Here is a 27,890-nt window from a genome sequence, read left to right on the forward strand (position 1 = left end):
AGGAGCTCAACATTGCCCCTTAGCGGTGCTACCTGCAACAGGAGCTATTTTTAATCCATTCAGATCCAAAAGCCAGGTGCTTTGGAAAAACGCACATAGCACATAATGCGCACATCAACCAGTCACCCGTCAGTTCCTCATCAGTAGAGGTGTCTCGTAGTCAGTGCTGCAAGGATGGAGAGAAGAGGCAGAGAAGATGGAGGACAGGGGAGAGGGAGGAAGGGAGGGGAGGAGGTTGCTGTTAATAGAACAGACAGGACCAGAATAGCAGGGCGTCGCAGAAGAAAAGCGAGTCTCTGCATCCAGCATCTTCATATCTGAAACTCCAGTCAGGCAACATAAAATCACTGAAATTAACAGCTTTAAGTCTTTTGCAAGTGCTGTTTAAGTGGGCCGGAATCAGCTTTATTAGGAAAGGGACAAATGTTGCAACATATAGTCATGCCTGAAATAAGGCATGTTTGACTGTTACGATAAGCGACTACAGGCATGTGAAAAGATACCTGGAAACCTAACCCCCCCCTCTTCACACACTTCTGTCTTTGTCCTTGAGACAGCACGGACCACCAGACATTTAGCTCTTTAACGGGGTTAAACCGGTCTCTGGTGGTCTGGTCCATTTGGGACTCCTCCTTTATCATCGATCCCCTCCTCCCCTACACACACACACCTCGCTCTCTTCCTGCTGCTCCCTGCACAGCCGCAGTCCACGGCGATGCGCCGTTAACGGCAGACCCGCTCCGCGCTCTTTTCTTCTCCTCGCATCATCCCCGCTTCCAGGCAGAGAAGACCAGCATCCTCCTCCCCGGGCTGCGTCTCTGTCCGCCGGCGCTGCACCATCCTTATCAATAACATGGAAATAGAAGGCTGTCGTTCTTCCATCTAGACGGGAAGTCTCACCTTACAGAGTCAAGGTAGGCTGGGTTGGAATGGGATTATTGAGCATCCTTGACATGCATGAAAAAATGCATGCAAGCCTGTTTTTTTCCCTCTAGCATCCTTCTGCTGACGTGGAGTAGCCGCTGTGTTCCTCTGATGCAAGGTGCAGAGAGGGTAAAGCAGCACCATATGGCCACCAGTGTGAGATGCATGTATGGCGTTAGAGGATATATTTCCATGATGGGTGCGGTATCTTCTTCTATGGAAAGCGGCACTTTGTCCCTGACAGCGGCGTAAATTATTACCGGTTCCAGTTTATCGATACCTCTTAGGAAATGTGGCCTGAAAATTGCTGCAAAGCCTGCTTTGCTTTTCTATTAACCTCTTTCATTTCCCTTGTACATATATAAAAGGCTATAGAGCTCTTAGGTGTACCCTAGAGGCCTCTGTTATAATAGCCTGAACGTGTTTTATTCCCAGAGGAAAATACATGACCTGTTAACTGTCTGTGTCGGCTAAAATGTACATTTCTATTGCAGCACAGTGTTTCAGTATTTAAAAAGAGAGAACCAGAATGAAAGAGACTAGTTTTAGTGGAGCTCAAGGTTTTCGTTCCAAGTTCTCGATGCATAATGTGCGTTCACAGGCCTACAGAGTAGGATGAGAGAAGAATCTTGACAATGACAGTTTATGTTGTGGAATGAGTGACTCTGGTGTCCTAAAAACAACACAAACCCAGTGGCATGCACAAAGGTGGGGTAGGGGCAGGAGGGAAACAGTCCCCTCTATTTCTGTCTTTAGTGCTTGAAATTGTAAAGCTAAAAATATGAACCAAAAACACATAATAGAGACAAGTTATTTATGGTCCTCCTTGTCCCTGGTTAGAGCTTTTGTATTACACTTGGATATCATAACAGTGTGTTTGTTCGTGTCAATTTCAGACGGGGGGCACAATGAGTGAAGAGCCGCCGGTCACCTCCAGCTGGCTGACCCCTGACCCCACAGCATGGGCCAGTGGAGGCGGGGGGCCGATGGACAACAGCACCAGCTTGGGGACATTTCCTCCAGACTCCCTTCCACCCAGCCAGCTGCCCCTGCTGATCAACCCCTGGGACATTGTGCTGTGCTCATCGGGGACTCTGATAGCCTGTGAGAACGCCCTGGTGGTGCTGGTGATCTGGCAGAACCCAGCACTCAGAGCTCCCATGTTCTTGCTTATTGGCAGCCTGGCGCTGGCCGACCTACTGGCCGGCCTGGGCCTGGTGCTTCACTTCACCTGTGCCTATTTGCTTCAGTCCGACTCGGCCCAGTTGCTGACTGTTGGCCTGGTGGTGGCCTCCTTCTCCGCCTCCGTCTTCAGCCTGCTGGCCATCACTATTGACCGCTACCTGTCGCTGTACTATGCCCTCACCTATAACTCAGAGCGGACAGCAGCCTTCACCTACACCATGCTGGTGCTGCTGTGGGGCCTCTCCCTGTGTCTGGGCCTGCTGCCCGTCACAGGGGTCAACTGCCTGGCAGAGGAGGCTACATGCAGCGTGGTGCGGCCACTCACAAAGAACAACATTGCCGTGCTGTCCGTCTCCTTCCTGCTGCTCTTCGGCCTCATGCTGCAACTCTATGTCCAGATCTGCAAGATTGTGATGCGCCACGCTCACCAAATCGCCCTCCAGCACCACTTCCTGGCTGCCTCACCCCACTACGTCACAACACGGAAGGGCGTGTCCACGCTGGCCATCATCCTGGGTACCTTTGCTGCCTGCTGGATGCCATTTACTGTCTACTCTCTCATTGCTGACTACACCTACCCTCCACTCTACACCTACGCCACGCTGGTGCCTGCCACCTACAACTCCGTCATCAACCCGGTCATCTACGCCTTCAGGAACCAGGAGATCCAGAAGGCGCTGTGGCTGGTGTGCTGCGGCTGTGTGCCTGCCAGCGTGGCCCAGCGTGCACGTACCCCTAGTGACGTCTGACCAAGCAGACCAATGTGGGAAGAGAGAGGCGCCCTAAGTCAGCTTTGCTCCTTACTGGATGTGTCTGGTGTATAATAGAGCAGCAGCAAGGGAGGTCAGGGGAAGTGGCAGAGGGCTGTGGCTTCAGTTCTGGCTGGAGATGTTACTGGCAGTGGCAGTTTTGTTTGAATTTGAATTATCCACTGCCCACCTGGATGGATGGCGTTTTTTTATTTTTATTTTGTTACACTCACCAAGGTGTCTCACTGTCTTCCCTAGTAAGGCGGACAGTGCGCGGGCAGCATCCCGCCCCCTCCCGTTCAACCCGTGCCACGCCCTTCCTCTGTTCTGCAAAAAGCGCTGAGTGCATCACATGTTACAGGCAGCAGCTGTATGTGCATATAGTTAACAGCACTTGAGCTTTGGTTGACACGTGCTTGGTTTTCTTTAAATAGGGAGGGATTATTAGTTTGTGCGCCTGCGTAAAAGCGCACGGCAGATTAACTAAACAATGTGCGAAGAGAGCAGAGGCCGCGGCTGAATATGCAGGCATTTCCACGTAAAGCCCGTCTGAAGCAGCATCCCGGCGCTCTGTTGCTGCACTCTGAACGTGAGTCGAAAGCTAAACAGCCGCGGAGAGCTAAAAATAGACCCGGCGCTCTCTGATCCGCGCCCTGAGTCCTCCATAGACGCCGAGATAGAACTTAAGCCGTTTCTTCCTCTCCAAATGTATCAGTCTTCTTTTCTCTCTGGATCGTGCGTACATGTGTTTTAGTTCATCTCGCGTCTGGGAGTCTCAAGATAAAGCCCCAGGAGACCCCACCAGTAACCCCTCCTCCATTTCTTTTCATCATTACCGGGAGACCAAACTGAATAGAAACCTATCGGATTATATAACCACTTTAAATCGCCCCTCTTTCACCGTTTGAATGGAGATTATATATGTTTTTTTGAATGTGTGGAGATTGTTTTATCATTTTCAATTGAGAAAACCCCAGAAATTTGATCGATCATTTGAATTATCAGGTGTTTTTTTTAAAAGGATAACACAAATTTTAAATGTATTATCCCTCAAGGAATACAATAGGATATTAAATTAACATGCCTATGTTTAGATCACTACAAACCTGTAGACAAAAGCCCAACTAGCAAAATAATACAAGTGATTTTTGTTGGTGAAAATCTGTTAAATCTGAATGCATTTCCATTTATTTGATATTTTTGGCTCCATGCAGTGTAATTGGCATGCAACATATGCCCTTTTCCCCATGAGTTCAGTGTGGTAGGTCACAGGCCATGTGTCATGTATACCCTGATGGCATCATAGCCTTAATCATTTTGTTTATGTACATAGTGTATCTCACATTGAATGAGCTACAATCATCACTTGATGGTCACGAAAAATGTTTTTAGAAAAATGTTTAAAATATTTTGCTGCATAGTGCGGATAGTTTGAAGTTTAGAAGCTGCTTTGATCATGATTTGAGTTGGACTTATTGTGATTCAATGAAAACCCAAACTCACAACACCTACTAGCTGCTCTGAGTTAGTTCTCATTTATTTTTTTATCTCAAAATTAGTTTGCAAACCTGACAAACATGCTCGCTAATCCCTCATTCCTTCATATCTTGTCAGCAATAACTAGCCTATGAATGGTAGTTATTAATTTTTTTAGATGTGAAGCAATACTCAGACAGCAATAACATCCACGTCCCACCATGACTTCTTCCTGCTGCGTGAAGTACCATAATGGCCGCTCAGGTTAGGGGGATGTGTTGTAGTCACTAGCATCATGTAGTGAGCTACTGTGATGCTTCAGTGATACATTTTCAAATAGGTGGTAGGATAATCACTCCTGGCCTGTAATGTGGACAAGATGAAACAACGTCACGGTGACACCACTGCCTCATTCCTGCGTAATGATTTTTTCTTCCGACTCAAAATCGGGCTTTGATTATTTGTCACACCAGGATGACATTTTATTTTGTTGCCTCTGCCTTTTGTGATGAACTGTCCTGAGTATCGTAACCTCATGTGTCTCATGTGTGATTTGGGACTGTTTTTCGTGCATAAGTTGCATAGCCTCTGGGTGTGTGTGTGCGTGGGTGTGTGTGTGTGTGCGTGCGTGTGTGTCCAGCAGCTAAGTAGACCATAATCTGTCTCCTTGTAAGGGGGTAAAACAGGTCTGAGGAATGTAACTTCCTGTTGACCCCCTGATGTTAGAGGATAATGCTGCCAGTCTTCCTGTCAATTCGGAGAGAAGTGGCGTTGTTGCGTGTTTGTAGAGCTTTTTTAAAGAGGGATAGGACTAGTACGTAGAAGCTCCAGCACTTCAAGCCAAAATGAAAGGGACTCTGAATGAACTGGATCCTAGTCCTTCCGTGTGTTTTCTGTCTCCTATATATTAGTAATATTCTACTTTAAAATCAATCTAGTCTGGTCGAGGCAGGCGTCCGCTAAGTGACCTCTGAATGATTCTATGAGCTAAAAATCACTTCCAAACACAAAGACACTGCTATTTCTTTCCTTCCTTGCTGCCTCCCCTCTCAGCGAGCCTGATAGAGGCATTTGAGCAGTTCCAATCTTCATCTTTCTGGCCTTAGATCTGGTGCAAAAAAAAGGGGGGATGAGTAAGGAAAGCAGAGGAGTAGCATTTCTGATCATTGGAACGTGAACTTGTGTGCAGTGTCAGACTGAATCCTGTTGTTATTCGATGAGCACCAACAAGTCAGGCTGGCACATCACAAACCATTACAAACTCGTATTCCTTTACCTTTGGAGAAAAGTCTATTTTGTTATATTCATTGAAAAGTTCTATTTTTTTCCACTTAAGTCTGGCCTAAATTCTTTCAGATTCTGATGTTGTATAACGGCGCTGTAAAGCCTTTTTCTGAATGTAGTAATAATCAAATTGTTTAACTGATATCCCCTCCTCTTGACTCATTTTGTTCCTGTAAATATAGCATGCTAAAGAGGAGGGACTTTATACCACCATGCATGGTGCTACCAAAGCCAGTCCAACTATGGAATGAGTTGGGTTGCACCATTTTTTTGAATGACATTTCTCCACCTCGGCTTTTAATGTAGAATTTCTTCTGTTAGGTTCCACTCTTCTCGCTTCAATATGCACCAGTTTGTAAAGGCTGGTTAAAGGATAGTTCATATGCTACACAGACGGGATTGTTATAATATTGTTATATATTATAAATTGGTACACAACGTTCTCTGATTGGTGAATGTTTTTCTCTTGTGCTGCCGACAGTATTGTTGAGATTTTCATGAACAGGTGTGAACAAGGGCTTTGTATCCAAGAATAGCAAAAGACTGTGATGTTGGATGTAATACTTCTCTGTATACACACACCTGTTAATCTATAAATGTTTCACAGTGTAATAGTACACACAATTGTGTACAAAGCAACTAGGGTTTTTGAATAAATGTGTAGCCGATCATGGGCTGTTAGTTCAGCGGAAGGAGGTGTCTGTCTGATGGTTACTAATCTTGAGCTAAATATCAAAACATTCAAGGGCCTGTGAATGTGTGTGTGTGTGTGTGTGTGTGTGTGTGTGTGTGTGTGTGTGTGTGTGTGTGTTTTGAGGTGGGGGTTGGAGATGGGAGGGCGCCACAGTAACAGCATCTTGTGTAGACGTGTGCGTAGTTTTTAATGTGAAATGCACTTTTTGGATGATAATGGCACAACAAATTATCTGCAAAATGAAACATATTCACGATAATCGACATGCACTAACTTAACTGAGATATTGTAAAAACATTTGTGTGAACGTGGTGTCTATTTTTCCAAGGTGTAAGTTGTACTTTTTATTGCTTTGATTAGTTCACTCAATTGAGAGATCTTGTTAATTTTGTATTAAAAACCAAATGTGCATAAAACTCCTGCCTTGACTAATTTGTTCATCCTCGCTCTGGCTCGATGCCCCCCCTTTTCACACTCTTCTGTTACCCTGGTAACTCCCTTCTTAGCTGTACTGTTACCATGGAAACTGAAGTCTTAGAGCCAGGTATGTGTCATCATTATGACAACTGTGGAACACAGACATGGCAGCCCAGCCATGATCCTTCATTCATCATTTTATTTTTCTCTGGGTCAAATGTTACATAACTCACACTAGCATATACAGAACCCCCCCCCTCCCAGACAGCAGTGATTGATTGCAGATGCTGATGTCTCAATCAATTATTGTGTTTATGATCAATAAGACTTATTTTACTCATCCATCTTTACCACAGCATTTCAAATGCTCTCCCCATTCACTTCCTCAAAGTCCTGAACCCATCATCAGTGACTCCATTACTCCTTCACTTCCAGTTATTGACGTAGTAAAAACTTGCCTCATGATCTACAGCATACGTAAGTGTTTTAGTAAAAACATAAAAAAAAAGAAAAGACAAGTACATTGGTTAGCTCAAGAGGAAAGTTTCTAATTCTTCTAACACTCTCAAGCTTTAACTATACATGACATAAGCACCTTCACAGGGTGTCTATAGTGTTATAACAGCCACTGGGGTGTATTCAAAATGCTTTGAAATATACTGTATTTGTCAAACTACATGTTAATGTTTCAGAGAGTGGTGAGTATATGTCTTTACAGTGTTTAGGCATCTTGAATACACCCCCACATTTCCAGTTTTGGACCATTCAGCTTATATCAACCTACAGCATGGGATTGTGTGTAGGTGTGTGTTTTCAGCAACAAAGTGTGTGACAACCCGTGAGTGTGGTAAAGTGGGCATTCTAACGTGTGTGTGTGTGTGTGTGTGTGTGTGTGTGTGTCTTCAGTGGTTATCCAATTGTTTGTGTGTTAATCCGACCAATCGTTCTCCTCCAACTCGGAGTCGTCCTCAGAGTCGGAGTACTCCACAGCGATGCGTCGCGACAGAATGGTGGCCACGTCGTTCCCAACTGGCTCCCTCTTAGCCTGCTGCTCCTGCTGCTCCTGCACCTTCTTCAACTGGATGCCTGCAGGGAAATAAGGGATGTGTTGTTAACTGACACAGTGGCTTTCACAATACAGTGTATAGATCATTGGAGAATCAAAAGTTGCTTCGTTTTAGTGTTATTTCCTTCATTACAGAATCATTTTCTTTATTAAATCACAAATTCTTCTGATTTGGGTCTTTGGTGGAACACTTTATAAGCAAAATATAAAAGTAGATCTTTGAATGTTAGCTTGAGCCACTTAATTATAGTGCTCAAGATCTTGGCCATTCCCTGTCACATCGAGACAAGACCCAATAAATAAATAAAAGACCCACAAACATTTGCTTACAAATATTTCTTCTTTTGTTTCTTCTATTCTGTATTTACAATGAATATACAATTATACTGCATGAGGTTTTTAAGCAGTACTAAGCAATAAATCTATGTTCAGACCCATTCACTAATAATTATATTTTTTACTTTTTAATTTCGATACTGGCCTACAAAAAGTACTCACCCCCTTACAAGTTTGTTATTAATTTATATCACTTTGTGAAGATCGGTTTTCAATTTCACATTCAATGGTCTTTTCCTGTTGATCATTGTCAAAAATGCAACATTAATTCCCTTTTTGATTCAATGTTGTAAAACAATAAAACATGAAAAGGCGGTGAATACCTTTGATAGGCACTGTATATGATAGTACTATTGCATTTTTACTATAGGTTGTTTTAAACAAATCTTCTCTTGAAAGTTAGTACAAATGCATTAAGTTCTAAAGAAGATACGCATACATTGATCTTTATGGGCACACACATACACACACTACAGCTCTTACCCATACGTATAGCAGCCAGCAGATCACTGCGGGCATCATTGACCGCTGATGTCTCAGCAGGTGCAGAGGAGGACATCTTGCGGGTTGCGGAGTGGGAGGCACCGGCTGATAGGGGAGGAGGTGGAGGACCAGGGGGAGGTGGAGCTGCCTGGGCTCCACATATAGGTGGTGGAGGCGGAGAGAAGCCACCAGCGCCGGCCATTGGCCCAAAAGGCATTGGGCCTCCGGGAGGTAAGGCAAAGGCAGTTTGGGCAGAAGGGATGAGAGGGGCGGAAGGGGGAGGAGGAGGACCAGTGTTGGCATAGCCATCCATACTGCAAGAGAGAGAGAATGAAAGGGAATTAGAAGGGTAATCATTTTATCGCACAGGTGTCTGCACTTGTTTTAACTGATTTTGTTTGTTTCGTGGTCTCTCCCCTTTGCTGTAAAGCACTTTGAGCTACACTCTCTGTATGAAAGGTGCTATGTAAATAAAGTTTATAATAATAATAATGATAATTAGTATTATTATTATAAAAGTTATAGCAGACTCTACTTTGGTTCGCTATCACAAGTACAGTCATCAGGGTTTGAGAGTGAAGCAAAAGGACACTCACCCACTAGGTGGCAGCATTAGCTCAAAGTTCATACACAAAATATATTGTGGGCACATATAAAGACTTAAAATCAACAATGAGCAAGAGCAGCAGTAAGGGACATATACAATATATCATTTGATTAAGGAAGAAGGATAATGGACATTGTTCACCCTCCCCTGACCCCCCCCAAACTGGTTGATATTGTAAATGTGCTGTTAAATAAAAAATAAAAAAAACACTTCACACCTGTCACAAAGAAACATAGAATATAAATATGAATAAGATATGAGTGAAAAAAGCATGGAATACAACATTGAGAGCCTGTTAGAAAAGTTTGTCCCATTGACTCTGGCTTGTATGTCTACCTGTAGTCCATTGGTGGGAGGGACATGGAGCCACCGTTCATAGCCTCAGTGGGTGGAGGAGGCAGCGGGGCTTGGTGGTGGTGAGAACGGCCGAGTGTCCCACCCTGATAGGCCATCATGGTCCTGCCTCTAATATCATGTTCACCTCCTCCACGAGGGCCGAGCCCTGCAGCCATCTGGGCAGCCAGGGCGCTTGGCGGTGGGCCGGAGTAGGTGTGGGCGTGGCCAGCATGGTTCATGATGTTGGGGTAGTGGTGCTGATCAAGACCGTGACCCCTGATAGAGACAGCAGGAAGGAGTAAGAGAAAAAGACCAAATTAAAATGTTGAACTTGTGAGTTTTTACCACGCTGGAATTATGCAAATATATAATGCTTCGTAAAAGAATGTAGTGACCCACCTGTTTTCCGGTGACATCGAGCCCTCAGAGGAAGCCCCTCTGTCCCGGTGTATGGTGTGTCGATGGTCCGGCCTCAGCTCTTTATCCAGAGCCATCATGTTCCACTCCTGCCGACGGTTCCTAGCCTTCCGGACCTTCTTCACCTCCCTCTGTAACGTTCCATCCACACAACGCCTCTGCTCCTAAAAGAAGGTGAAAGAAGGAAAACATTTAGGCTATTTGGTTTTGTTAAAATTAAACTATTAATGGAAACTTCAAGGGCTGTTTGTGGTCCTTCCTCATGTATTCCTAATTAGTTCCACTAAGAAGTTACATATTCTGTGTATATAAATAAACTATAATGGTGTATTAAACCATAGCATGATCTGTGAGCTCCTCATGGAAATAAATGTACCTTCTGCTTCCTCTTCTCTTTCCTCTTATCCTCTGTGTCCTGCAGCATTTTTTCCTTCCACAGGTCGAAGAAGTAGGAGGGATCAGTGTAGAACTTAAGTGCTTCCTTGTGGTCATCCCTACAAAAACAGACACATTGACGGTTATACAAGTGCACAAATGTCTTTGTGTAGAAACATGTATGACGTTGAATGACAGAATGACAAGATAGACAAGATTTGGCTCAGTGTATCTCTGTGGCTAAAAAACATGTGAAGCTATGAATATTGCAAAAGTGGAGGTGATGGGAGAACATGGGTGAAATTATGAGTGGGGATCCAGCATAACTGGATGAGGCAGGATGGAGTGAAAAGGCAGAGAGACAGAAAGACTGGAGAAAGAGAGAGAAAAGTGTGCTATGTAGTCAGGGTCAGGAGTTGGATTCCCACTGGAGCTAGCCATGCTAAATATGTAATGCACGTAAAGTACTGGAAAGCACACTGGATAAAAGCAGCCACCAAGTAGCAGTAGGAAATAGCACCAAATCTGCTGTTTCACTGTGAATGTAGGTCAGAAACAAGGAGCCAAAATCAAATCAAGAACAAGGGATGACTTTAAGTATTACTGTTAAAGTTATAAAGTAGAACACATGGTTGGTTTGAACTTGAAATGTAAGCTATTTAACATGTTTGTTTAGTCTCATCCTGAAACTGCATTGTGTACAAAAACATGACTTCTTTGTTTCATACTGTTAAAACTAAGAAAAAAAAGTTTCAAATGTTGGTGGAAATACTATGACCCAAAATGATATGATAGTCAAGAAATGTTAGAATCGTGACTGCAGTCATCATTTTTAGCATTGTGTTCATGTTTTGCACTTTAGGGGATAGGAAAGCAAAAGAAGCTCTTGATTGAAAAGCCACTTAAAACATTCTACAGAACAGAGTTCAGAAAATACGGCTGTGAGTATGCTGCAAGAGCATAAGAGAGAGTGTTTGGTGAGTGTGTATGCATCAACATTACCAACCTGTAAGATGAGAGGATGTTGAGTGGCGGAGGCTTGTCACTCAGATTGTACATCTCTTTGACAGGAATGGGCACACTGCTCTGGGACACCACCTGCTGGTCCTGAGTGGTGGAGCTCTTGAAGGCTTTCCTCATGTTGATGTCTTGTAGTGAAACTGAGAACATAAAGAAGAGGCCAAATGAGTAGGTAGAAAAGGCAGAAAACATGAGACTAACAACACTTGGACAGTGAGTTATGACTTCCTGTGCTTTTCCCTCTAAGATGCGTAATTATGGATCCAACTGCAGATCTAGCCAAGACCCGTCCTTCAATAGCATTCGAGCTCTAAGATTGGCCAGGCGTCCATGAGGTCGCGTGAGGTAACGGAAACTGATTTGTTCAGGTCCTATCCTGTGACCAATTGGCTATCCTAACCTGAACTACTCAAGGTCAATGCCTAACCTTAAGCAATCGGGCTGCTTCATAGGGCGGGTCTTGTCTAGAACTGCAGTTGGATCCATAATTACACCTCTCAGACCTCTAACCTCTGACCCACCTTCTTCTACGGTTGAGTCCAACTGTGTGACCTTGACGGCCAGCCGGTCGATGCGGTCCTGGAGAGAGTTGGCGCGCACATAGAAGGTGTTGGCCTCATTAAACAGCTCGCCAAATATATCCTCTGCATGTTTACCTGGAAAGGAACAGCAAAAAGATGGGAAATTTGAGAGAAAGAAGGAGACTTGTAATCATTATCTGGAGCCAAGCGAACCCCCACAGAGACTGAAGTGCAATCAATACAATGGTAATGTAACACAATGTCTGTGAGTCAGTGCAGGAAATGGCATCTCATACAGCTCCATATAGCAGCATTCCTCATTAATAAATAAATATGCACTGACTACAGAAATCCTACTACATTTGTTTATTGAAGTTAGTCAGCACTGCCGTGTTATTGCTAGAGACTCATCACCTCAGAGTTGCCAGTTCAAAGCCCTAAACCATCTGAACAAATGTAAGCAGGAATGAAAATAACCATCTCTCCTCTACATCAACAGCTGATGCTGATGTGCCATTAAGCAAGCCTCATACTCCCATTATTCTGTTAGTGTTTAGTGTCTAAAAATAAAATATTAAACCCTAAAGAAAATCGGGTAGCTTAACTATAAACTCTGGGCATTGGGGGTCTTAGGAGTGTAAAAGGCTTTTTACTAAAATATTGCTAAGCTGGGCAGAAATGGAAAGACAGGGATAATGCCCCACCTGAATGTCAACAGGTGACAACCCAGCCAGAGTAGTTTAATAACATTGTTTAATTATAAAACACTGTGTGTAAAAAGGTGGCATGGCAAACACACACAAACACACGCCAAGGGCTATTTCTGTCCCTCTTGCTGACAGGATGTACTGCAGGAAAAATATTTAGAGGAAGGAAGAATCACAGATCCAGCATGCTGAACCCCGTTAACTCTGACCCTCTCCTGAGGATTCTTATGGTCCACTTACACACATACATGTGCACACAGACATGCACAGTGTATGCAGTCCATAGACATTCCCCTCCAGGCCTGTGTGGGCATTTATATATAGCCCCCACAGCTGCTGTTTAAAGGCCCACTCCCAATGCAGGAACTTGACACAATAAGAGACAGACAGAGAATGGATATGACTGGGCCAAAATGTAGAGGGTCAACAGCAAAAAGGACTGGCTTAAATGTATGCTGTTGAGGTTCAGAATGAACTCTCAACAGAGCAAGTATAAGAAAGAGAAAATTGGTGCAACTGAGAATGAATGGGTGAAGGATAACTGTCACATAACAGACAACACATAACACACTGTGGACAGGTTATGAAACAAGGACATGGGAATGGAAGATGGATGGGGAGATACGGTAGATGCCTTTGCTGCTGTGAAGGCATATACAGTGAGCATAACAATCAATATAAAACAGTTCAGCACACAAACACAGTTAACACACACCCATCCAGTCATAGATACAAAAGCACACTGAAATACACACACAGTCTAGCTGCACACATGCACACAGCTGTCCAGATAACAGATCACTTTTGCAGAGCTATCTAAAAGGATTACATGTCAACCCTCCATGCTCCAGTGCAAGGCCGCTGTAAGTCTGCTGCTAGCCAAGTGACCCCCAGGCCCTGTAACCATGACAATGCCTAAATCAATCACAGCTTTGGGATTACTGATGAAACCATGTGATCTAGACCTGGTACAAAGAGGCTACACACAGTGTAAACAGTCATCATACTGAAGTTAGGGGAGTCACAGCCTAAGGATGCTGTAGTTTCAATATGTTTTTAATATTACACAAAAACTTCTATTTAAGGCTTTTAGCTGCTGTTTTCTTCTTCCAAAGGTTGCAGTGTGTTTGTGTGTGTGTGTGTGTGTGTGTGTGTGTGTGTGTGTGTGTCTTACTCAGGCTGCTGAGCTGACGGATGATGGCAGAGAGCGTGTTGTTCATCACACACTCCAGCTCGCTGCCGATGCCCTCGGGGAGCTCCCCTCGGCAGAGGTGGCGGGGCTCGATGTTCCTCTTTACCAGTGGCATGGCGAGGCCTCACACCGTCACAAACTGCAGGAAGACACGAGGTACAAGCACACACTGTTTAGACACAGGTACACTGGTTAGAGAGAATGAATGGAGAAACTATAGCATGCAGATGCTGGCCTACTGCATCTGGTCTGCTGTCTGCTGAGCATACAGCCATCCCTCACTGGCTGTGGACACACACACCACTGTACACATCTGCCATAGAGCTAGGAGAAACATATATCAGTATATAACAGAGGTTGTGATAAGAGGCTAGATTTGTGTGAGATTTTGATCATCATAATGCAATGATGTAGTAGTATAAATTAAGGCTACAACTAATTTATTTTATTATCAATTTCCTGATTATTTTCTCAATTAATTGATGAATCATTAGTTTTATAAAAAATAGCAAACATTTAAAAATAGTAAAAATGCCAATCACAATTTCTAATTTGATATATTCAAAGTGCTTGTTTATTCCGACCAAAACTTAAAGATATTCAATTTTCCTTTTTAAAGCAGCAAATTAAATTCACATTTGAAAAGCTCAACCTGCTCTAGTCCACACTGAAATAAATGACAGTAACCATGAAGTCAAATGCAAGAAATATTACTTCCCTGTTTGAGGTCACATCATCTATCATCGCTATAAATTAATTACATTTTTGTGGGTGTAGTTTGCATTGCTGCTGTTGTTGTAGTAAGGGAGAGCATTTTATTGTGAGGTGTTTCTAGTTTTCTGTCCACCCTCTGTATATACAGTACGTTGTACGTAAAAACAAAGAAAACATGGGGTGAGCCGGTGGCCAGAGAACTGTGATGACCAACAGTGTCCCAAACACTTGTGGCGACCAGCAGAGAGATTAAAGCATTAGGGATAGGAAGATACAGCATGCCAGCTAATCCCAGGCCGGCTTGTCAGTGGCCCAGCTGGATTCCTGACACAAACAGAGATTCATGGATATGGTCCTACAAACATTAAAAAGGCAGAAACACGATAGAGCACTCCAAAGCTCCCCACGTTCTCCGTGTAAACTTACACATTTGCTCCCCATAGCAACTCTGAACTTGACTGTCTAAATTAAACCCCCGTTGGCTCTTCGACCAGACAATCTAAACTCTCTGTAGTTCAAAGGACTACAAACAATTACTCAAAGCAGAAGAAATCCCAGGGTGCATCAGAGCAGCCATCTTATCAGAGCTTCTTCCTGCTTCCTGTTTTTGCGGTCTCAGCCTGACTCCTGTTTCCTGGTCCTCCCTGTGTCACATCTCTAGTTCCTGTCCAAACACTTGGCCAGAACAATACAGCTATGGCTCAATAAGCAACCGAGAGGACGGACAGGGAGGCAGATGGAAACATGCTCACACAATTTTTAGATTCACTGATCAAATGATTCACTCCTAAGTACAGTTCCAGACCTTTTTCCTGTGTAGCTACGCCACTTCAGTGAAAAGCAGGTTGGTAAGACGCAGGAGCTCTGGCAGTGACAGAAGGATAATAATAGCCGACAGGTACTAGAAATACAACTCATGTTTGTTGGACCTCTACTGTAAGATATTCATTTATGATCACAAGAAATTAGATTTGATGGGAAGTAAGTTTTAAAATCCTGCTTATCCCATCACAACTACAAAATATAGCCTAGGCCTTCTAAGTGGCTTACAATGTTAATCTTTTATTCTTTGTGAATCCTTGTCTCACAAGAGACCAAATACAAAGGTGAGCTTACATCATCAATACAATAACTTAGGAACAAAGCAAGAAGCAGTGCTGTGCAGTGTCTCAGCAGGAAATTACTGTAATTACAGATTGTGTCATTTCAGCTGTCCAAGACAGAAAAAAGACACTTCTGTTCACTGAGGCCAGTTCCCACCAACAGAGTCCTCATCTGGCCCCGTTTTCTCAGCTAGCGACCCCCTGCAAATCCCAACAGCCTCACGCCAATAAAGGAAAACAAAGGGTTAAATTACACCATCATGTGCTGCCACAAAGGACACTAAATGCAGTCTATATGGTCTGGTTTGAAGTAAAAAAAAAAATCCAACTCTTTGGATTTAGCAGTCTGCATGAACAGTGTACTTCTTATAGCATAGGATAGGAGGGAGGTGATGCAAATGAGAAGATTGTATGTTTTTGCTTTTACTGTCTGGCTGGCAGGACAATCACATCAATGAGGCGAAATAATGAGTGACTAGGGGGCAAGCAGAAGGAGGGAGGATGGACGGGGCTTGCCTGCTTGTGAGAAATGAAGAGAAAGTAGAGGCAAAGAAGGGTGCACGTGAGATACACCAAGTGGGATAAGAGTGTGTGACATGAAATAAACAGTGAGTGAGACAGTGTGTGAGACAGAGAGAAAAGGCTGTCTGTAACACTAAGAGGTGGACAAAGTATGTGTGTGTGTGTGTGTGTGTGTGTGTGTGTGTGTGTGTGTGTGTGTGTGTGTGTGTGTGTGTGTGTGTTATGTGTTTGTGTGTGTGAGGGAAAAAGGATGTATCGGATGGGGGGAGGGGTATGAACAGGGACCTCGGGGAAGCCACTGAAAGGTTCCCGGGACAATAGAGCTCCGTTCACACGGCAACAGCACTAGCTCTCCCATGCATCCTCCCCCTCCTCCTACTCCTCCTCCTCCTCTTCGACCTTCTTTAAGGCCCCCCTCTACTCTTGCAATGAAAGCGTAGCAAGCGAGCGCTCCTCAACTCACTCAATGAGCAAGACAGGAGCGAGAAAGGGAGAGTAAAGCCTGAACATAAGCCAGAGACACCAGAGAGGAATGTATTCACTTGTGCTTTTAAACATAGATTCTCACTCTCATGCTTAGTGTTTCTCACTCTTCCTTTTTGTCATGTTTTTGGATGCTTAATTTCTTACAACGCAACATGCACACACACTTAGGCATTCAGGCATACAAACATGTACAAACACACAAAAACACACCAGGTAGCCTCTAAAATGTCCCATTAGCAGTATGTTAACAGTCCCATCCGCTGCAAAAATGTCTTTGATCCTCAGAAGGGTGACATTCAGGCTGCGTTCAGGGTAAAACCCACTTCCCCTGTGATTTGTGCAAGATGCTCACATCTCTACACCAACATTTACTACAGATGTGAGAAACTCCATAAAGAGCTGAAAGGGAGATCATTACTAATTTATGAGCTGAGTACAGCTTCTTGTGTTGCAGGCTGTTTTGCTTGCTCTGATGTTATGAATAATGCAGCCTGAATTACGTCAGGTCACACTGCCCTAAATATGACGTAAAACACTTCTGCTGTGAGTGTGCGCCTGTCCTGGAACTTCTCCTTATCCCAATATTGCTCAGGGACATGGTGAAACATTCAGGCACTCTGGGTAAAAGTATCTGAATAGTGAATCCTCACTGTGTACAGAGTAGGCCAGGGAGCTTGGCCATAACTTTAACCTTCTGTTTTGCAGCCAAAAAGTATATAATAGTAAAGTGATGATATAATCTGATCATCAGATCATTATACAAATGTATGTCAACATTAATGATTCAGAGCAAATTGTAATTGGTAATATTATATTTGCTATGAATATAAAGTAAGCTGTCATTATAATATCAGTATATATAACGAAGTTGCCATCATTTATATTTCATTAATCAACACTTAATTTGGATTTCAGGTCAGGTCAGATCTAAATGTTATCACATGAATGTCATGCTCAAGTTATAACAATGTACTATTCTGATGTTTCATGCCTTAAAATTCCCAGTTCATTCATGCACACACTCCCTTTCTCTCCTCCCCACAGGCTGATAGACACACACACACACACACACACACACACACATACACTCGCTCGCGTGAACTAATAGCAACCGCAATCAATCACTGTTCGGCACCGTCGTTTCCCGTTAGGCTACTGATGGACTGACCCACATCTGTTCATGCACCTCGGTTCCCGTGAATTTATGTCAGTTTTAATCTTAAATTCAACCAGCCGTTTTTCTGTGTAACGTTAGGTGCTTGACAAATTTATTAACATGCCGGATTACAACCAATATCAATTATCTGGTAAAAAAAAGCTTTAAAGTTACCCAGCTACAGGACAATATTGAATGTTTAAGGCAGGTTTCGTCTACGGAGAGTCCGCCTATTATCCTTAACTGGGGGTCCGCAACAACTGACCACTTGGTTAGCTAGCTTATGTCCAGTGGTCGAGTTCTTAGTTTGGACAAATGAGACTACAGTAAACAGAAATAGCCACGTTTCACCATTTAGATAAAAGCAGTCATTAGTTGTTGTAAAAAGTACCATGAGACCCTCACCAGCACTTGAAATATTAGAAGAAATCAGCCCGTCCGCATGTCCCGTTAGATACTCCTATTAGCTCTTCCATCCTGTGTCCCCCAGCCCGTCTGGCCACTCCGGGGAACAATCCTTTGAGGACGGGGACACGCCCATCGGCCATATGCGCCAATCAAATGGCCAAGCAGGGGATTTAACGCATGATGGGCGTTCACGTCAACCAATGGTATCTCTTGAACGGAATGAGTGACAGGGATACTCCCTAGCTCGAAAGCAGTGTTGCAAATGAGGGAGGCGGGGCTACGGTTGGGCGTTGCTAAAGAGCTTATGACGGGGTTTTTTTTGGCAATTGGGTCCCATTCCTTGTCAAAATGGCTTTAAATTCATCTATTTGACCTATTTGACTAATTGTAAGCTATAAAGGTGTTAAGGTGTTAGAGACATGCTTCAGGAAGTGATGCTGAGAATGAGCAGAGATAGTATTGTATAACAGACTGAAATAGCTGGGCCAGCATCCTGCAGGAAGAGGTTCAATAAGAGGACCTGCTATACTTAGATCTGTGCTTTACTCTCCGAGGTGTGTTTGAAGACAAAAACAGTCTGAGGGAGATGACAGTCATCAAAGCATGGAATGGGAGAAGAGAATAGTCTTTAGACTGTAGACTGGGTCCATTAGAAAGTGAAAGGGCGTTTCATTATTGAAAATGCACTTCTGTTCCTGGACAAGGAGGAAAGCCACAGCCTGCATTTGTTTTACAGCTGTCAGTTAAACATATTGATTTAGCCATGAATACCAAAGCACACATGTACAGTATGTGACTATGTAATAAACAGGGGCAGTTTAGACAGAAAAGACTATTATGACATACTTGGACTTTACAGCCAATATATGACTTTTTGTTGATTCAAGTTGAGATTCTGTGCATCCAACAGAAATACTGTAGATTTCATAAACATTAGTGCGGAAACAATTAGTCCATCAACAGAAAATGAATCTGCAACAATTCTGATAATATATAAATATTCTCTTACAGATTCTTTGATTTGCTGCTTTTATATTATGTCAATATTTGTAGATTTTGGACTGTTTAGAAATCAAATTGTACTGGCCTTTAACCACTGTTTTGATGTTCTACAGACAAATTGATGATTGATTCATCAAGAAAATAATTGTCAGATCAATCAATGATAAAAAATTATCTTAAAATAACAAACAATAATATATCAACAGGCCACTGTAAGTAAGGTGTCTAAGAATTTTGGAAAATGTATTAAGCTTTCTGTGACACTGAGTGTTGTTAAAAGTAAAAAGATAGATGGCAAAAGAGGTGCAAAAGGGAAATACTTGCATAAGTTTGCATCCCTCATCAGCTGCTTGCACATACACACAATTAACAATATCAAAGTTTTTACTTTTATTGTCAGGATACTTGCTTCATGTAAAATATTTCAATACAGTACAATGCATGTTCCATCTGCCATCCTCCATGCAATTGGTTGGTTTGTCATCATGTTCTAAGGCTTGCCCACAGCATACAGCAGCTGCTTTCCCACACTTGCCATGAAAACAAAACCATGAAAACTGATTAAATTATAAACTCCTAAAAAAATTTTTTTGTCCTTTCTGAACAAAAACCCTCAACGCCACAGCTGTGGGGGCTCCACATTCCCTCCCAGCATGCTTCACAGCAGCTCAGTTCAGTCCTCAGCTGAGGCATCACAGGGGCACACACACACACAAAATAAACAGACAGACAGACAGGAGGACAGGAAATATCTGTCACTGCTGGCAGTCACATTGCTTTCAGTCTCATCCAAGCTTCAACAAGAAGAGGGTAACTGGCTGGGGTAGGGTGTAGGTGGGGGTGTGGAGACAGGTGAAGAAGAAAAGGGGAGGAGATGACACAGCAGATTAACACGTGTCACCCCCAAACCAAGCCATCTTCTCACGGCTGGTTTGATTACGTCTGAGTAACAGAAACAGGTTGGATTTCACCATAGTATCCACTCTTCTCATTCTCCCGCCTTGTGTTTCACCCATCAGGTTTTGCTCTCTAGCTGTGTTTTTAATACTGGGGGGGTGTCATCTTGAAGAAGTGTAGATTGCTGTTATTCTGCCCTAACAGACTGCTGCAGAGAAAGTGCCCTCTGTGGGGTAGAGCGGACATGCCTTGGACATCCCACATCCCTCAGTACATTTGTTCAGGTGGGTGGGCATGGTGCGGGCTGGTTATGCGTTTATATATGTGTGTATAAGTGTATGTACGTATGAGTGTGTGTGTGTGTGTGTGTGTGTGTGTGTGTGTGTGTGGAAGGGGTGGTCTCAGTAGCGGTGGGTCTGGTGGGAGTACTGGGGCGGCTGTTGGGAGGTAGAGGAGTATCCCATGCTGCTTTGGGGCAGTGATGTGCTTGGTCCAGGGTTCTGATAGGCAGCATGTGGATTGGAGCGCTGCAGGGAGGAAAAAAAATAAGAAGATATTCATTAAATCCTTTCAACTACACTCTTTGTTTCGGCCTCAAAACTTTAGCGCCCTCTTGGTTTCCAGGTTTATTAGGCAGACATGCCAAGCTTACATGAGAGAGCTATATTTTCTTCCAAAAAAAGAGGGAGGAGAGACCTACCTGGTAGTCTGAGGTCATGATGAGGCCACCTGAGGTAGTGGTGGGTGGGACAACCCGCACTTTCTTCAGAGGCGGGCCCTGGGCATGGCTGTTGTCAGGGTTGCCAGTGTGCCCCGCCCCATTCGTGTGGTTGTTTCCCTGTTGCTGCTGCTGGTTTTTCTAATAGTAAAAAAATAAGAAAAAAGACTTGTACGTTGTATTGTACGTGTACATTTACTACCTCTTTGCAATGTTTCCCTTTCCCTTTTCTGTATATATTCTTGAAATAGGCGAGACAGTATGTCGCACATTTCTTACTTTGTCCGCCTTGTCCTCTGGCTCCTCCTCTGTCAGGAACTCCCTCTTGGGGTAGGGAATCTGGCAGCCTGCAAACACACTGGAGAAAAAAAATGGAAAGAGGCTTGTCAACTTCAAACATTTATTCCCATGACTCGAAGCTAATTAGCTAGGGGACCTGTTCAACGTGATAGCGACCCTAGGGTCATGTGACTCAAGCCAAGGACTAGCACAAGATAAATAAACTGGATACAGACTGTGAGTATGGGTGTGTGTATGTGCGCTGTGACTCACTCAGAGGTGGGCAGGGGCTCCTCCAAAAAGTAGGGGTCCTGCATGGCCTGTTCAGACGTGATTCTACGGATGGGGTCCATGGTCAACAGCTTCTGCAGCTTTAATGAATTGCACACAATGTCAGCCTCAAACATAACGACAAAGCATGCTTCATTTGTCACGGAGATCCAAACTAAAGCTTCTATTATAATTGTACCATAATGTCAATAAGTTATAGAAATTCCATGCAATTGCCATATTACCGAGGCATTTTAACTCACCAAGTGGAATGCTTTGCTGTCTGGCTTGACTTTATGTTTTTCCATGTACTTTATAAGGCTGCAGTTCGTGTATCTGTGATAGAGAGGGAGCGAATTATATTAATATCATGCCTTCCGTGCAATTACTAGGTATAATAACATGCAGTGTTATTACATGGTTAAGTAAGAATTGTGTACAATGCTCAAAAATGTATTTTTGCCAGCAGACATGGCACTCGGCTTTGCTCTAACTTTGTTTCTGATCTTTTAGAAAACTAGGACAGTGGTACTCTGCAGACTCACGTGTTCCTTCTAAAGTCTTTCATCAGTGTGGAGTGTTCGGGCATCTTTTTGATATCCTCCCAGTCTTTATCTGTCAAATGAGGGAAAACAGGATTATACCATGTCACATCCTCCCTCCCTTGAAGAACAGATTATTTAGGTTGAAGAGTCTGGAATATAATTGTTTTCAGTACAATGATTCCCCCACAACAACTGCATGTTACATCAAGGGCATATTGAGCTTTGGTTGTGACTTACAGGTTTAAGATTTATTTATTTATTTTGAAAATGATGTTAAATTTGCCCCGAAGCAAAATTTGTTCAGCTTGATTGTCCTGCAAAATCAAAACAAAATCCATCAGTCAGACTGGTGAATTACAGAACTACAGCAGCAGAGATGATAGAAGGAAAGGGGAAAAAAAAATAAAAAATAAAAAAATAAATAAAAATCAGAGCAGCTTAAGTGAACTGGAAAAAATAGGCCCAAATGTAGCCCTGCAAGTAAAAGTTTGTGTTTGTGAATGGGCTTCATCTATTGTGTCAGTGAATTGGTGTTCAGAGCCAACAGACCACAGTACAGCCTAAGGAATAAAGGGAGCTTGAAAAAAGACCAAGCAAATAATCTGCCTCCGTTAGGAACGGAAAAATGCTTATCCCTCCACAGCATTTTTCCATTATAAAGGCAAGACAGCAGCTGTGACACTTTGGTGTAATAGCAGCTGAATGACATTTTATTGTTTTATTGTGTACATTGTTTGAAAAATCAGAAGTACTTATTTCACTTAATGTCACAAGCAATACATCCCTTTTTGAAGCAATTATTTACAGTATTTCATGCCCAAAGTCTGGCGGCACTAGACTCTCACCAGCAGGGAAGCCCATGACGTTAAAGATGCGGTCCAGTTGGTCATGGTGGTAAGGGTTACTGGTCTTGATGTCCTCCTGGCGACAGTGGAATATGGGCTCAGATGTTAGCAGCTCCGCAAAGATGCAGCCAATCGCCCAGATGTCTGAGAGAAAAGCAGAGCACACACTAACTTCAACTGTCACTAAAGTCAGTAGAACTGGAAGTTGCACAGACAGATGTGGTTGCACAATTCTCACCGATGGCTTTGGTGTAGTGTCGAGCCCCCAGCAGTAGTTCAGGTGCTCTGTACCAGAAGGTGACCACGACAGGGTCGAGATCGGCTAAAGGCTTCAGCGGTGAATTGAAGAGACGGGCAAACCCCATGTCCGCTGCAGAATAGACATTACAGTCAATAAAGTAGTAGCAAACTTAAACAATAAGTGAACTTTAAACATTTAAAAAAGAGGATATTATACATACCAATCTTTACTCTACCCCTCTCTGGCCCTTCCCCCATCACTAAAATGTTAGCTGGTTTCTGAGGAAAAGAGACGGATACACAATTTTTAACATGCTTCAACAATCCAAACGTTGACAGCAAAATCACTGAGATTAAATCAGCTTTGCCTGGCCCAGTTGTTGCGCTCATGATTTACGCAGTGTTCACCACTTTAAACAGAAGCCTTTTTAAGACCACATAGAATGCAATTTCATGCCTGTTTCACGATCATACCGGACAAAGTATGATGGAAAACCACAATCAGGCCTCAAATTAGTTATAATTATATCACATTTTCAGTACTTTCCAGCAGTATATAACAATAATTCCTATAATAACAATATAATATTTTTTTTTTTAATGAATTAATGCAACCATGATAAGTGGCATTAAATGAGAGGATGGATTAACCAATTTAAGTTTTTACTAAAATCAGCACTTGTTCTAATGAGACGATGAGCTTCCTAGCTACTGTAGTAAGCATTAGTGACAATATTTACTTCACGTCTGATAGCGCTGACTGACACAAAATCCATTGTCCTAACATTACCACTTTTAGTGGTACACTTTCAAGTGTAATTTCATGCCGACAATCAGATACAAAAACATTTTTATAACTAACATCAATATGCTTTTTAAAATTAAAATGAAGGCTTTTTTTTTTTTTTTAAATCAATGTCATTTTTTTCTTAATGTTGAGATAACTGAATACAATGCTTTTCAAACTTTTCAAGACCTGCAGACACTGAACTACAGTCCTGAATGTGGCGTGTCTCTTTTTTTTTTTACTGCCCTCTAGTGGACTTGATGTACACACTGCATCCCACAGGAGTGGAGGTCTACCATTTCCATCTCACTGTGGTTGTAAATGGCAGATAATGTGGCTTTCCAATCACACAAGTAAAACCTGTTAAAAATCTGAGACAAATATTTTTAAATTCTTATTTTACAGAACAAAATGCAACACTAGAAACAAAGCTTTCCTTCAGAACACAACTACTGCAACTATTTGAACGTTTTTATGTAATAACCTTTCACCCAAACAACTATAACATAGAATATTGTAGAAAATTTGTATATGACAAATGCGTGCTAATCTTGGTCGACTTAAACCTGTTAAATCATTCATCTACGAATAAAAAACATTTAAAATGTGAAAATAGGTAGAGCCATAACTCAAAACATGCTTCACATGCCTCAGACTGATTCTCTGCCCAATAATCTTCTACTCTCTCATCAACTGCTGACTTGTTTTCCCTTCTACCAAAATATTTTCTCTCTCCCCCATCCTCTCCTCCCCTTTCCCTCTCTGCCCTCCTCAATCCTCTTACAAGGTCTCTGTGGAGGACCCAGTTGGCGTGGAGGTAATGGATGCCATCCAGGATCTGGTAGAGCAGAGACTTGACCATTCCTCTGGGCAGCTGAAGTGGCTTCTTGTTGGCCTTGGATGCTCTGTGGAACTTAATAATGTGCTACAGAAAGACAAGATAATAGTAATTGTGGTGTGCATGCGTATGTGATGACTAAAATCCATCATTTTGTGTGCTTTTCTACATTTGTATGGTCCCAACTGTTACGTTTATGCTACAGGCAAGATGAGTAAGGCTGATGTTTGTGGCATGTGTTTCCACTTCCTTGGGAGGGGAATTGAGTGTGCAGCTTTGTGGCAGAAAATGGCATTTTAACTCAGTTCTTATACCCTGCCAAGTGTAATGCAGTAGAGGTTTGACTACCAAATGTTTAATACTTTATGGTGTATGTGTGTTTTAATGAGACTTTGCAATGCACAATTTTGAGTTTTTTTTTCCCTTACAACTGGCTTATGGTGAATGTCGGTGGTTGTGTTGCTCATTTAAAACTAAAATATATATAACCCACATAAACTCACATAAATGGGTGGGAATCTGCAGTATGTCAATGTGTGTTGGTCTAAAACTATTAAAGAAATGATTATAAATGTATGATACAGAAACGATGTACAAGCATTCCCAGTCATATTGGCATATTCAGTGGACAATGTTGCAGTATGTTTGATAAGTCATGCCATGCAGCTCCAGTGTGTGTTGTGTATGTGTGCATTTTACCCAGAGATCGTGTTCGGCGTAGTCAAACAGCAGCCATACTTTACGGTCCGCGTGTGACAGGAACACTTTCTGCAGTGAGATGACGTTGGGGTGCTTCAGCTCCCGCAGCAGCTGCAATATACAAACCCACTCAGAGGACCGACACACTCTTATCGCAGAAATCAAGAATGACTAATAGCCATTTTGTTCTAGGTAATGCTGCTATTAACGGCTAAAAGTGGGGAAATTACTGTACTGATTTCAATAAATAATACCAACAAGGACAAACACAATATCACCTGTACAACTGAATGCATTACAATAAAAATAACTTGCAACTATTAACACTTTTTTTTTAAATCATATGTTTGATACTGAGGACATAGTTTATATTAATGATATTGTCTACCCTTTGTATGCATTACATTAATGTCTATTTTATTGTTCTGTGATTCATTCTGGCTCTCTTGTTTTATGCCTGATGTTACTTTACAAAAGCTACTTTGTGAAGGTGATTCGGTTATTACATAAGCCACCTAGGAATGGCATGAGGGTGTTGAACAGAGATCAAACAAGGAACAGAGTAAGTCAGGCAGTTCTTACTGCAATCTCTCTGCAGGCTGACATGGAGATGCCAGTGCCTTCAATCTGCTTGAGGGCGTAGTCCTTATCATCCTTCCTACAAACAGAGAGGAACAACATCAACACCAGACCAAACTGCGGGCCCCCTGAGAGCTGTCTGCACAGAAACATAAAGGGGGGCACTTGGCAGCTGGCACAGGGACTCTGAGAAGAGGCCGAGTTGCATTCCTCCCAGATTTGTGTAATCAAGCTCACCTCTGAGGCTCAAAACAATACAGGGGGAGAGGAAACAGGTCCTGTCTGGCAGCTGGCGAGGGACAAACAGAGCACTAGGACTGGCTTTCACTTGAATAAATTGGTTATAACCCCTCCCTCCCCCTGGCCTAAATCATCTCATAAACCCATGCTTTGTGTTTCCTAAGGCCTCGTCCAACTGCTGCAGCACAAATGATCTCACAGAGTCTAATAAACAGCCACCTCTTTAAACACTTTAGGGTTGTTTTGTATGGTTCTGGCTGCCAGTATGTCCAGGCTACGATAATGGGCCTAGTATGGGCCTTGTGGCTCAAGCTGCCTTCAGTACTCCCCAGCTCTGGTCCAGACACATGTAACGGTTTCATGGACTATATTAGAAACAGTTGGGAGAAGGTAAACACATACAAGGTTAAGAAATGAAGGTAGGTTTAGGGTTAAGGTGCTGACCACAAACCACAGAGTATACAAAGTTCAGGTCCAGCTAGGGACCTTAGTTGCGGGTCATTCCCCATCTTCCCCTCCCCTTATTTCATGACATCTCTCCACTGTTGACTAAAAGGCAAAAAAGCCACAAAATGCACAACAAAAGGGAATGAAGGTGGGCTGATATTAAGAGTAATAAGGACAAACAAGAGCATATAATCAACATGGACAAAAATGTAGGCATGTTAGAGAACATATTTTATCATATACACTGCTTTGGTTGACAAAAGACATGTTCGATTCCTTTTCAAATTAACGATTTTTAATCATTCTCACAAAGCATTTTGGGAGATGGCAAAATTCATATAGGTTGGTGTAGAGATATTTTCCTTGAGCATTATAAAAGCAACCCCCTCCCTTTAAAAAAAAAAGACCACTGACACCAAATGCCTGCACATGCACCTGAGTATCCTACATCACCTCATCACCTGCTAAGGCTCTTACGTTTACTAAATTAAAAAAAATGCCTACTGTTGAGCAACAACAAATGACAAAATATATGCTTCAGGAATGAGAAAGGTCACAGAAAGGGAAGCCACGTTCACAATGGTAAACCTGTTAGACGACACAAAGCGTACTCAACATCCTGACAGGGCAGGTAATTGTAATACATGTTAAATGTATTACTCCACATACATCTCTAACTATGCCTTAAATAGGCCAACCAGTGGCACACCAGCTTTGAAGAGAAAATAAATGAGAGAAGTAATTAAAATGTATTTGGGAAAGGGAGGGGGGCTGGCAAAGGGTTCACAGGCTAGAGGCCTTGCTGGTCATCAACTCACCCATCTTTTCTCTTCGCCTTGTATACATGACCGTAGGTGCCTCGTCCCACTTTGCATCCTTCGTACTCAAACAGGTCCTCGACACGCTCTCTTTCGCCGGTCAGCTTCACTTTAAAATCATAGTCCATTTTCACCACTGTTTGGGCTCAATATATCCCCTCCTTTCTTTCTTTTTTAAAGCGTCGCTTGGGAGGCAACTAGGCTACTTCAACGAGCTCGATTTAGTAATTCGGCTAGTTGCCGTCCCCAGCGTAGCCCTTTCTTCTTTCAGCCTATCTTCCACATCGAGTTTTTGGATTAAATTGTTTGTACCAGATGGGATGCGCGGTGCCCGGAGATAATCCAGATGAAAAACGAGCCCGAAATATATTCCTTTCTCTTGTTGCTGCGTTTCTCTCAGCCGGTATCTGCTCCAAAGAGACGCACTTCACTCGGTAACGACGCCGTATTCGCGCACGGCACTGTCGCAAAACGTCGTGAAGACAGCCCTGCAGCAGAGAAAGAGCTA

The 27,890-nt window shown here is 42.9% G+C and overlaps 3 protein-coding genes across 4 annotated transcripts; 1 reads left to right on the forward strand and 2 right to left on the reverse strand.

The window, feature by feature from the left end:
- The first annotated feature begins 664 nt into the window (after positions 1–664).
- Positions 665–6,722, forward strand: gpr12 (G protein-coupled receptor 12). The gene is made up of 2 exons (XM_078280099.1): positions 665–914; positions 1,821–6,722. The coding sequence occupies exon 2, from the start codon at positions 1,833–1,835 to the stop codon at positions 2,856–2,858; it is 1,026 nt and encodes a 341-aa protein (XP_078136225.1). The 5' UTR covers positions 665–914; positions 1,821–1,832; the 3' UTR covers positions 2,859–6,722.
- Positions 6,722–18,310, reverse strand: wasf3b (WASP family member 3b). Its single transcript, XM_078280097.1, has 9 exons — positions 18,176–18,310; positions 13,772–13,928; positions 11,891–12,025; positions 11,356–11,509; positions 10,351–10,468; positions 9,957–10,138; positions 9,558–9,833; positions 8,615–8,928; positions 6,722–7,815 (listed from the first exon to the last, which is right to left on the reverse strand). Exons 2-9 carry the CDS (start codon positions 13,902–13,904, stop codon positions 7,658–7,660), a joined length of 1,470 nt encoding a protein of 489 aa, XP_078136223.1. The 5' UTR covers positions 13,905–13,928; positions 18,176–18,310; the 3' UTR covers positions 6,722–7,657.
- A 1,247-nt stretch (positions 18,311–19,557) lies between these two features.
- On the reverse strand, positions 19,558–27,843 carry cdk8 (cyclin dependent kinase 8). Of its 2 annotated transcripts, none has more exons than XM_078280733.1 (13): positions 27,383–27,843; positions 25,881–25,956; positions 25,299–25,409; positions 24,546–24,686; positions 23,196–23,253; positions 22,973–23,104; positions 22,735–22,878; positions 21,890–21,959; positions 21,608–21,680; positions 21,348–21,445; positions 21,075–21,153; positions 20,778–20,936; positions 19,558–20,604 (listed from the first exon to the last, which is right to left on the reverse strand). In XM_078280733.1, the coding sequence occupies exons 1-13, from the start codon at positions 27,508–27,510 to the stop codon at positions 20,479–20,481; spliced, it is 1,395 nt and encodes a 464-aa protein (XP_078136859.1). In that variant the 5' UTR covers positions 27,511–27,843; the 3' UTR covers positions 19,558–20,478. The 2 variants fall into 2 exon arrangements, with proteins under 2 accessions (XP_078136859.1, XP_078136858.1); XM_078280732.1 differs by having other exon boundaries at positions 21,066–21,153.
- Between the last annotated feature and the right edge of the window lie 47 nt (positions 27,844–27,890).

The sequence above is a fragment of the Sander vitreus genome, chromosome 22 (assembly GCF_031162955.1).
Source record: "Sander vitreus isolate 19-12246 chromosome 22, sanVit1, whole genome shotgun sequence".
Taxonomy (NCBI): Eukaryota; Metazoa; Chordata; class Actinopteri; order Perciformes; family Percidae; genus Sander; species Sander vitreus.